The 12,634-nt window shown below is 29.2% G+C and overlaps 1 protein-coding gene across 1 annotated transcript; it reads right to left on the bottom strand.

The window, feature by feature from the left end:
- Positions 1–6,888: 6,888 nt before the first annotated feature.
- LOC101503896 (auxin-responsive protein IAA9) lies at positions 6,889–12,431 on the bottom strand. The gene is made up of 7 exons (XM_004509658.4): positions 12,195–12,431; positions 10,378–10,810; positions 9,890–10,068; positions 9,540–9,766; positions 9,249–9,390; positions 8,199–8,260; positions 6,889–7,187 (listed from the first exon to the last, which is right to left on the bottom strand). Exons 2-7 carry the CDS (start codon positions 10,789–10,791, stop codon positions 7,150–7,152), a joined length of 1,062 nt encoding a protein of 353 aa, XP_004509715.1. The 5' UTR covers positions 10,792–10,810; positions 12,195–12,431; the 3' UTR covers positions 6,889–7,149.
- Positions 12,432–12,634: the final 203 nt, after the last annotated feature.

Raw genomic sequence — 12,634 nt, 5'->3', positions numbered from 1 at the left:
TATATATATATATAAAAAGTTTTACATAATCGAAAAATCATTATCAATCACGTGAATGATTTTATAAATTGTTATAACAAAAGTTAAACATTATTAATGATCTAACAATTGTGATTGATTGACAATATAAAAAATTTTACACTGAAAGTGCATATAAATTAAAGGCTTAACTGCAATTTTGATCCCCTATTTTCACTCATTCGTAAAATTAATCATTTTACTTTAAAATCTAACAGTTTTGGTCCTTGGATTTTTTAAATAAAGAAATAATGATTTGACATATTTGAAATGAGATAGAATCATCTAGATTTATTAATTAAACTACAAAAACGAATAATTTTGAAAGTTGATACTTATGTTTTTTTAGGGTTTTGTTGAAATTTTATGGGTAATTATCATTCAACATTATTGTATCATATGTCGCGTCATTTAAAATATGTCATGTCACAATTTTTTTAGTCAAAATATTTCAAGGGAGGATCATAACTGTTGAATTTTTAAATAGGAGAAATAATTTTATGAATGAGTGAAAATAGAAGAACCAAAAGTATAATTAAGTCTAAATTAAATTCGTTTGATTTTTCCAGATATATTTGTTAAGCACACCACATTTGTTCATAATTTCCACCAATTTCAAAGATGGAGAACCATTATTTAAAACATTTGTTGGGAAGTAAAATTAAACATGTATCTAGATTATAGAAGAAGAGCCAAAAACAGGACCTATAAAGTAGCTTTCAATCTTCATCAGTATTACAACATTTCTACTTCAAATCCTTTTCAATTGATTGTACTATGAATGGTGTAAGCATTGAACAGTTTTCACCATCAAACCATTCCACAGCAAAACGATGAAAGCATGCATAGAGAATGTTGTAGCCAAACACATTTCATAAAGCTATTGAAAGAATATTTAGAAGAGTTTAATTTTACAGATGATGACCACAGTATTATGCACAAGTGGCATTGACTCACAATATATGACATTCCTTAATGGTAAGGTCTATGAAGAAACGCGTGGACTCATTTTTTAACAATAGGAACAATTGTTAAGATAGAGTTTTAGTTTGTAGCCTTAGCTTAATGCATGGTTCATGTTTGGTTTTGTAATATAGGCAATGTGGCAACTTGGGAAACACAAATGAAGTATCACATTATGTTCTTATGTATTTTGATGATGATAATATAATTAAAAGTTGAAGGATAATTTTGTCATTTTAATTAGTTATAAATTACTGTCTATAATTGTAACTGTGGTCACAATGTAAAGATTTTAAAATTTTATGTAATGTCAATTATTGTTATAGTGAACTTATTTATCTATGTTTTACTGTAATATTAAAGTTTGTAGTGTAATTGCAAGAAGTACTACAATTACAATTTAGAATACTTTTGTCATGAATGGTTTATAAGGGGGAAAAGAATAAATAACCTATGGATTTTTTTTTTTGTAGTTTAATGAGAAGAAAACTCTAGAACATAGGTTGAAAGAGATTGATGAAGTAATGATGCTAGAAAACAAGTTTAATTCTTGTTGTCTTTTGCACTGTTTTTCTTGAGTAAGTAACATGATGAACTTAATTATGAGACTATCTTAAAGGATGGCTTGTGGCAGAGCATATAAAATTCGTTGCCAGCAAATATACGAATGTGACCGCAAAACAAGATTTTTAATTCATGTGTCCATGATTAATTTTATGTTTATGTTGATTATGGATAAATTAAATATTTAATATAAAAAAAAATATTTACATATTTATATTTAATATCTTAAGATTTTGAATGTAGATATAATATTAAAATCTCTTATAGCTGTGAAATATTTAAGACTTGATCAGAAGCCACACCTCATTCTAATTTTGAAAGACAATTTGGTAAAAGTAAACAGTAAGAAAAATGTTTGATATTATATTTATTGCTCCTTCTGTGGATCTAAGGTCAGATTGAATATTGAGAGAGAGTGTAAAAAGATATTATTTTGTGGTTGGCTATAAAAAATAAAAAATGAGAAACATTGAAATGGAAAAATGTAAGTGAATCATTCATGTATATGGAATTATATGTCCTTTGTCACTATTTCATCTCAAGGTAATTTTATGTTTTACATTTTTTACTTCCTCATTTTCACTCCATCAAATCCCACCATCAACAACTCCACTTTTCCCGTGAATGAATGAAAGGGATGTTTATGTGGAATGTTAATAGTTTACAACTACTTTAAATCTTAAAACATTGATATGAAAATAGTATTAATTACATAATACGATTGGAAAATTAATTAATTAATATTATATTGAAAATATAAAAATCATTTATTTTAGGAAACAATACAAACAATATATAGATGAGGATATATTGTAGCATACAATTTTACATTGTAAGATATTTAAACTGTTGTATTGAGACAAGACGATTACCTCACTATACAATTTCAAGCTATATGATATATGAACCGTTGTTTTTGGATCAAACAATTCAAATTAAACAATCAGTTTAACACAATCAATCTTAGTGGTTTATTTAGATCGAATTGACACAGTAACTATGTCTAATTTGGATCTCATATAATATATAAAAAGTTTAAAGTGTTCATAATTAAGTTACCTTATAATTTAGTTTTGTAGCTAAATAAGATTGATTAGGTCCTCTAAAGTATCAGTACACATATGCTGCTCTCTTTTACCACATTATTCATCTACGAGTGAAATTTTTGGTTTTTTTTTTACATTAATATATAAAATATTATTTGAGCTTTTTTATTGTTGTTATTAAATATAATCTTTATTTTTTAAGCTTTTATCGTCGCTTTATGGTGTAAATTGGATAACTTAACTCTCATGTTACATAAATATAAAACAAAATTGTCTTGGTTATCATTGATATTATCATTGATACTAGTATCATACTCATAACTATTCATAATGAATTAAGTCATCATCTATTCCTGAAGTACTTATATCACATGCATCAAATTTTAATTGTCTAGTCTTAAATATGAGTAAGTGTGAAGAGAATTTCACATTCCAATTTTTAATTTACTATCCAAAATATCTCGTATTCGTATGAATATATATAATTTCTTCTCTGAGATTGACAATGCGATATCTTTTACCGGATATTCCTAAAAGAAAATCTTTGAAGTTGGTGGTATTTATTAAATTATGGTACTTTTGAATAAAATGAAAGGCCAACCAACTCTTCTGTTAGTAAGTCCACTCTATTAACTATTTCAATAGATAAACATGCACATTCATTCCCACTTAATTGGTCACTCTGTATGGTTGTCTTTTGACCCCAATTGCAATTTGGATTTTCAGATTTGGTAAATGTGTGTACTTAGTACTTCTCAATAAAAACACTTAGGAATCCTACACCTTAAGTTTTTCTATAGTGGTGGGGGGTTTCTCAAAGTTGACAATTTCCCTTTATTTTTTATTTTTTTATTTTTATAGAAAACTTTAGGTTCTTTTATGCTCCAATTTTAGATTTTTTATTTTTTAAAGACAAATGTTTGTAAATTAATATAATTATATTAGTTTTTTAAATTCAAATCTAGGATCTCCTGTTTAAATTTTTTTCGGTGTCCGATATCTTGATGTTTGTTGTATGCATATATATGGAGGCTAATAAATACTTATATTGTATCATGAATGAACATCATAAATGTTAAGGAATTGGGTTGTTAGGGGATTGGCTTGTAGGTGTGATTGATTGTATACACTCTCGACCATTCAATCAAAATTAAAAAATTAAAATTAAAAATTAAAAATTTTCATTTTAAAAATAATTATCTTTTAAATTTAAATTGTCTGAAAAAAACCGTATTACTATATACAAAACAAAATACACCTAATCTAAATTTAAAATTAGAGGTTGTTTTCACGAATAAAATCATTCACATATTTTTTCCTATCCATTTAAATTATTAAGATAGTTCATTTTCATTATAAGATTTTGGTGTTAAGTAATGATTTTACTAACTATAATGTTGAAATTAATAAGTAAAGAAAATTTGTTTATAATTTATACTTAACCGTTCAAAATTCATTTGCATGAGGGTTATGTTCTTAATGTTGTAAAATCTATAAAATACCTAAGTTTTTGAGATAGTTTACATGCAACAGGTATAATGCACACAATGAAAGCATGATCTCTTCTATGCATTAGAGTAAGAATAAGTATATGATATTTATAGGTTATCTCGTAAATAATTTATATTAATTAAATTAGATAACCTGAAACTAAAACATATAATAATTACTTACGTGTAGTCTGAACTTCAAAATTTTAAAGTATCTTTATAATAATTTCTAAAAATGAGATTTGAATCTTCAATTAATTTTATAAATGATTATAAATAATCCTAGCTACACTAAATGTCATTAATGATATTAAATTAGACGAATTTTTTATAATATTTTAAATATATTAATAAAAAAACATTTAAAATATTTTAAGTTAAAAGATAATTAAGTATATTTTATTTTAAAAGAAACTAAAATTACTTATTAGATAATTTTATAAAAATTAAAATTCATATTTTTATTTTAAAAAAACTAATTTTAAAATGTTAAAATTTTAAAACTTTGCAATTTTATTTCCGTCTTTTCAACTTTAGCGTAGTTGTTGTAATATTTTTTTACGGATAATGAATTGTAGACCATTTTTCAAAACTTTGATTTTCTAACCCATTTAAAAATAGTTTAACCTTTTTGCAACTTCAATAAAACCCCCTTTCAACAACAACAGCAATGACACAAACTTGTTTCCTTCTGAGTTCCACCATTTATGCTTTAATTTATGCAATATATAATTATCATTCAGCTATTTGTACGTAAAGGTTGTGTTACCTTCGGCTGCAACACCATCATATGTCATTATTAATAAACAATTGATCCATAAATCTAGAAGCAACAGAAAACCGTGATCAGTGTACCTTTATGCTTATTCTATGGTTTTGGTTATTAATGAATCCAACATTCCAGCTGCACTAGTCTATCAATTTTTAAATCCATCGTGCATCCATCACTAACAATGCTTTATTCAAATAATATTTTAAATTAAAAGTCAAAAATACCACATAGTTCTCAACAAAGTATAGAATACCATCCACCTTAATTTGCTTCAGAAAATCCCATGAAAACATTTTCTATTTGAGAATTGAATGTTTAGAGGACTAACTTTATGTTGATATATATATTCTCTTCATACTCATTTATAAACAAAATACTTATTTTTTACTTTTATTAAAAAAATAGGTAAATTGCATTATTTTGATTTCATGTAAAAAAAAATTAAATAAATTTGTCACTAATAATAATTATTGTCTTCTTGCAACCGTAAAAAATTAACTAAGCATATTTTGCAATAATAGAAATGCTAATAAGTACTTTTGGGATACTTATTAAAGAATTAAAAAATAAAATAAAATTTTAGAAGATATGTATTTCATGCCTGAAAATTTTAAAAAGTGATTTTTTTTTTATTAAAACTTTTTTTTATTATTTAATATTAAATTAACGAGCTAACATAAGTTCATATTTGAATCCATAAAAGGTTGACACTTTTTACTTCAAAGGACAGGACACTTGGTAATAGTTTAAAAAATAAATTATTTGAATATAATTCATATGTTGCTGTCAGACATCAATATATGTCGGATACTAAGACACATATTTTATCAGAACTATTGGTGCTACAACTAAGTTAATTTGCATTTGGCGTGGTCTTTCTTCTACGTTCTTCATTAATTTGTTCTTTTTTTTTTTTTAAGTATGTAGACAAGATAGTTAATATCAGCATAAACTCACACAAACAACTCCAAGATAGGAATTTGTACTTATCTCTATTATTCTCCCTTGTTATAATGGTCTTTTCTTTCCTTGGTGTTATCAAGTTTGAAGTTTGGATTTAGCAATTTGATATGTTATTGGGCCAAGCTGGGGTTTAACGAATTTATGAGTTGATATGCACTAAGTTATAAGTTGGACTTTAGCAGCTTGGTGCACATTATCGAGTTTGAATTTTGAACTCAGATTTATTGGCTTGTTGTGTGCTATTGAGTTTGAACTCAAGTTTAATTTTTAGTCCCTAAGTATTGATATTGTGTGATTTTGGTTCCATAGTTATTTGCACAAATTGAAATTACAATGTCTCCCTCATTTATAAAAGTAATGCAAAATATTTTGGTAGCCTCGAAAGTAGCTGAAACTCTGCCATACACCACTGTAAAAGTTGTCGCAGCTCCGTCGTGATCACCATACTTTTTTTTTTAGTTTTACTAAAATATGATTTATTAATATTATTTAATATAGTTATTATTTTTATCATTACTTGTTTTTATTTATAATTTCTTGTCTGAATAAAAAAATTAATTTGTCAAATAAAAATAAGAGAAATTTTAATATAGATCACGATCAATTCTTAAAAATATTTAAAATCATAGTTATCTTCATTTATACAACTGAAATAGTAATTTAAATAATATTTGTTTATCTACATCAATTAAATCACTGTCATATCCATAAAAACGAAGATAATCGTAAAATATTATCCTGAAAAATATCATAATCAATCTTCGATAAATTTTTTAAATTCTTTAAGTCATAACATGTGTAAGAAACCCTTTTTAACACATTATGTTACAACATTGGACACGTGACCATTATAGGTCTCACATGTATTAAACAACACTAACATGAAAAACTCCACAGGCTTTTGGTGAAAAATTTAATTTTTTATTAAAAAATATATGTCGAAGAACCCTAGCTAAAATCTCAAGGGCTGATTGTCATGAAACCCCTAAGTAGATGAGACCAATTATTTGACTTTTGATTATGTCTAAGTGAGCAAAAGGATTTTGTGCACAAGTTTTCATAAGATAGGTAGTAAAGTAGTAACAAATCACACAAAATATACTAATTGCAACAGGCATTCATCCAAAACATAAGGTTCCTATAAAGATTACATAATTCCCAAACTTCTAATACTGAAGCTAGCTTCATGAAGTATATTAAAGTAATAGCAAATAACAAATGTAACACAAAAATCAAAACACTACTAGGGACTTAAAAAAAAAATAATAACATCTGAAAGCATATTTAACCATAAAACCCCAAGGATTCAGTCCTTTATGCAATGGTTATCTATCTAGCACCTGCTCTTGGATTTCTCCATGGCTCTTGGAGCTGCAAAAAGAAAAAAAACTACCTAAGCAAAACTTGAAAGGGGCATTATATTTTAAATTGAATTATACTTTGCAGACATAACCAGAGGCACTATCAATAATAGTTTTCTTGTGTTATAAGGAAACAAAACAAGTCGAAGCAATACATAGCTGTCATTAGAGATATAAACCAGAGGTACTTTTAATCTTAATTTCCTTGATTAACAAGTTTTTGCAAGTTTCAAGTACACACAACCCAACTGCATCATTATAATCAAAAAAAATTTATTCTACTTTTGCGGATGAACTTACAGACTTAGTATAATGTTTCAAAATAAAAATTCTCAAAGCTAAGCAGCCACACACAGGAAATCAAGTATAAGTAGACTACTCCGTAACTATAGTTCTTAAACAAATAAACAATCATATGGGTTCTTAAATTTGTGAGGGGCTGTCACAATAGTCACCGAATGTATCAATTACAAAAAACTACATAAATGTGTATTTCAGTAGTCAGTTTGATTCTCAATGTGTGTTTCGTTAGTTAGTATGGTACTTGAATATAACATCTCTAAGTCAATTTGATCCATAAATTTACTCACAAAAAAATGGTTAGAAATGTTTTCGTAATCTCAATACATTTAGGACTCAAGTGACAGCACCTCACACTCACATTTAACAATCAATTGTTTATTCGTTCTTAAACACTAGTTTTAGAGACTACTCTAGAAAAAACAAAACAAAAACACAATATATTAATAAAGAATACAATTTCATCTATCAAAGAATGGATGAAACTTTTATTCTCAACCTTATATTAACCCTGTAAACAAAATAACCTTCAATATACACAATCAATTGACATACTGACCGAGATTCAACGATCAACCTTAAACATATCAGGATCGTAATCTGCCACTTAATATTAGCCCTTTATGGCTAGTCTCTTGTACAAAGAATAAGCTTTTAGTCCATCAATTCATATGATAGTTTTGCAGCGACAAGTATGTTAACTGTAATGAATTTTACATACCTAAGCCAATTGCATCAGAACCCTTCATGATTTTCAGCCTTTTGCATGTATCAATGAACATGCTGCAGACAAAAGAAAAATGACAGTTAAGAATTGTATGCAAACTAAAGGTTTTTTCCCGTACAAATAGTAATAATTTGTAACACTTAATGCCTAGGTACAGTTATCAATATTAACACATTCCAATTGGGAGCATGACTGAAATGCATTAAAGATTCAATTTAGAAACAAAATTTAAGCCATGATCAAATTCCTAAGTATCCACTCTGTATCTGTAACATAAAATCTGAAACATACCAAATCTTTTTATGTTCCTATTTAAGTAACAAATTTAAAAAGAAAATAAAAAGCACTGTTTACTCATGTTTATTCAATTAGGAAGGAGCCAAAAAAAAGCAAAGTTTAAAAAGCACCTACTATGCTTTTTCAAAAAAAAGACTAAATGAGTAAAAAAAAAGATATTACAGGAATGGAGTTATAAATCATTCTTGAAATGAATTATGGCCGTACTTTTATTACCATTTTATGGACAATATATAAACTGTGCCCTAGTTCAGCAATCGCCAATAGAATATAACAGTATCTTCGGCTTTTGGTTGTATTTGAAATTTTAGAGGACAAAAAATAGCTAATGAGTTAAATAAGCATGTTCTTGACAAAGTATGCAAGTACTCTATATTTCTGTAGGATGACAAATTTTGGAAGCAACACTTATTTACGTGTGGGAATATGACATCATCGCAAGTATTCTATATTTCTGTAATATATATCTACTTTTAAAGTTGTCGTTTTTGGTCCGGCCAATGAGCAGCCCAGAATGGCTCGTATTTTGGGCTGGACTGGACTCCTTCATTCTATGTCTGGAAATAACTGGGCCATTTTGACCTGGCCCTCTGGGCCACTTTTTTATGCAATATTCTCCCCCGCCTAACTGCTGGATTGTGTTGGACCAAGCCAGGCAACCAGATTTGACAGATCTAACTGCTGTACGGAAATGAATGCAGTCTGTTCTCTCATGTAAAAGAGTTCATAGAAGGTTTAAAAACTTACTCCCACGGTACATCTCCAACAAGCATCCAGTCACCATCTTTATCTTCATAAGTTACCACATATTCAGAACCATGCAGGAAGTCCTTCAACTTGCTCTCACTCAGCATTTCTCTTCCTGGAGCTCCATGCGAACCACATTGACCTGATGAGGTACACCGAGTATAATAATCCACAACAAAGATACATTTCAGAAAGCAAAAAATAAAACAATAGTGATCACAAAATTCATTTTACAATCCCTTATCAGTAAAAAAATTGTTAAAGTAAATTAAAATTTTATTAACAGATCACCTAGGGTAAAACAGCTGAACATCTTCTCAAGGTCAGAAGACAGTTCCTGGTATGTTGTATAATTTCTTAGATCTACCTTCCTAAGATAAGGAGCACCATCCATGCTAACCTTCACAAAGAGCGCGGTTGGACCTGGTTTTCCATCCACTTCATCGTTGTTCTTTGAAGCGGTGGCCAATGAGTTTTTCCTAAATGATCTAATTGGAGGCCAGCCAACAACTTGTGCTCTGTCATAGAAAATAAGTAATTAGCATTATTACAAAGACATGGAAAATCGCTTTTTTTAAGGTATTTGTTTAACTAGATTCTCCAAAAAATAGTGAATCTTTGATCTAGCATGTGGTACTTACTTAGAAGCTGGTGCACTGCCACTGATTGGATTTCCTGTATGGTTATGTCCAGTTCCATTTGCTGCACAAGGGCTTTCTTGTAACACCTTGTTTGGTATTTCTTTAATTGTAGTTGGCTGAGCTCCAGATGGTCTAGGCGAAAGCAGTATGTTTACACGTGCATTACCGGTATATTTACCCTGCATCACAGATTGTCAAGAATCAGAATCAAACAGTAAGAACATCAGTTTGACCTTAGGAAAAGGAAAACATCGGCGTAAACAATCATTTTGGCCCTTAAATGAATCAAAATTACAAAAATATCTTTGAATGTGCATTTTGTTTGTCAATTAAGTCCTCAAATATGTGTTCCGTTAGTTAGTCTGGTCCACGAAATTACTAACAGAAGACCCATTAGAAGATGTTATTGTAATTTCAATTCTTACAAGGACTATAGTGATATCCCCTAACAAAAGTGACTATTTCCTTGAAAACTTTAAACTTTTTACCTCACGGAACCCATCCATTGCGTCGGAAAAACCTCTTTTGTTTCCCGAAACCACATTCTTCTGTGACAATGAGCAGATACCATCTTTTGTAGGAAGCAAAGGGAACAACGGTTTCTCGTCAAGTTTTGTTGAGCTCAACAAAAAAAGATCTGGATCCCTTTCGGGCGACTGGGAACCAGGAAGTCCTAGCCTCAACTCCGTAGCTTTCAAATTTAGATTCTCTTTTTTCTCATCGGACAAGCTCGGTACAGTAGAACTGTCCACCGATGAGCAATCCGACAATCCAAGGTAATTGCGTTCTTTCAATCCAGCCCCATTTTGGGAGAAACAGTCCAAGGATTGAGGAGACGCAGATGCTACCGTTGAGGTGTTGCTCTGCCGTTCCTCTTCAGTAACCAGCAGTGGCGGAGACATCAGACACCAAATATACAAACTGCATTGCAAGAAACCATTTTAAATCACAATTCATTAATACAATATTGACACAAAAATTACAAACAAAATCAACAAAAGCTGAAGACCAACTAAGTTTGTTACACTACATCTATGAAGAATACAAGCAGGCTAGCAAAGATTAAATCAAGAATACAAGCAGGCTAGCAAAGAAAGAATAACTTGAAATGAAAGAATACAAGCAGGCTAGCAAAGATTAAATCAAGATTAATAACAGGGCATCATCCAATAGCATATGAATACAATTTTGGACATAGTTTTAAAAAGAGGGTTGACATTGCAATCTTGGTTGTGACATCAAGATACTTGATATCTCCAAAATTGCAATTGATGTCGCATCAGCCGCATTTGATCGCCGATTCTCTGCAATGTCAAGGATTGCAAAAGCAACTGTGATTCAAAACCTTGCCCTTTATATAAAATATATTTATTCATTTATTAATTGATGGTCAAGATTGATTTTACGTAAATCTGTTATTGATCATCAATGAATTATGGTATTGTATGTCCAAGACTAAGCCACTTTTGGAGCATACAAAAATGATTCTAGAGGTCTATAATTGATTCAAACTTGAAGCTAGAATATATACAATTGATTTTTAAACCTAGGATTTTATCACTCAACTCATATTCACATAAATGCATTAAAACATAAATCACTTTACATTCAACTCACTTTTAGTCAAAATCAATTTTTATTGAATCAATTCATTCAAAATCAATTTTTGCCACCGCATAACCAAACACACTTATTCTTCTTACCCTCTCACAGTGATCAATGCAATAGTAGCCAATTTAAATAACAGTGACACATTAAAAATTTGCTGAAGAATGCAGAAAAACATTTCAGGAAAAATCATAAGTAAATAAAAAAATAAAAAATATAGAGCTCATGAAAATCATGATTCCAGAAGAAAAAAAAAAACGAAAACACATAGAAATGGAAAATACCCTTCCTAAGGCCAAATTAATACGCAGTAAAAAAGTCCTAATTAAAATATAAAAATGCGAAAATAAAAACATGAAAAATTTGTATGTTTTTTGTTTGCAATAAAGAAGCATCAACGCAAGTAGCCAAGTAAACATGGTAAGCATCTAAAAAACATTTAATAGCAGCGTATTAAGCAATAAATGGAAGGAAAAAAATCAAAGTGAAAGAAGATAAAAAAAAAAAGTGTTTATATTAAAATAGATCCACACCAACACCAACACCAACAGCAAAACTTTACCAAATAATGATTTTCTTTAAAAATAAAAAAGCAAAGGCAAAGCCTAGTAAGGAATGTGAACGAATAAGTAAGAAAATAAAAGAAAGTCGGGGAAACAAGTTAAGCAAAAAAGCGTGAAAGGAGTGAGTGACGCACCTATGGAAATGGAAGGTTGGTGTGTAGCAGAAGAGAAGAGAAGAGAGATTATTCTTGTTTGTGTTGGCAGAGAGAAAGAGAGAGAGAGTGAAACCTAAAGAGAAAGAGAAAGAGAGAGTGAGTCTTAACTCAACTCAAGGGCCTTCCATTCCATTAAGCAGAAAGCAACAAAAAGGTTTGGAGTGTGCTCTTAAACACAAACACAAACACAAACTTAATAATAAATCGACTTTGCTTTTCATCATCATAAAAATAATAATATTAATAATAATAATAAGGGGGACAAGGGCAAAACAGACAAACGTCTTCTGTACGTCTGTCACACCTCGCAGGCATACTTTGTTTACTTCAAAATGGAAAACCTTTTTAAGATTCAACCCATCGTCTCAAAATAAAGTTATTTACATTTTTCTTTAAATTATTCAATGTTTATTTTTTTG

The sequence above is a fragment of the Cicer arietinum genome, chromosome 7, assembly GCF_000331145.2.
Source record: "Cicer arietinum cultivar CDC Frontier isolate Library 1 chromosome 7, Cicar.CDCFrontier_v2.0, whole genome shotgun sequence".
Classification (NCBI taxonomy): Eukaryota; Viridiplantae; Streptophyta; class Magnoliopsida; order Fabales; family Fabaceae; genus Cicer; species Cicer arietinum.
This window is presented reverse-complemented; position numbering and strand designations above follow the sequence as displayed.

Excerpts from the sequence above, each read along its gene's own strand:
- LOC101503896 (XM_004509658.4), bottom strand. The coding sequence starts at position 10,791 with ATGTCTCCGCCACTGCTGGTTACTGAAGAGGAACGGCAGAGCAACACC. Across the intron at positions 9,391-9,539 it reads GTTCAGCTGTTTTACCCTAG|GTCAATGTGGTTCGCATGGA; the intron begins GTGATCTGTTAA and ends GTACCTCATCAG. Across the intron at positions 7,188-8,198 it reads TTCTGATGCAATTGGCTTAG|CTCCAAGAGCCATGGAGAAA; the intron begins GTATGTAAAATT and ends TTCTTTTTGCAG.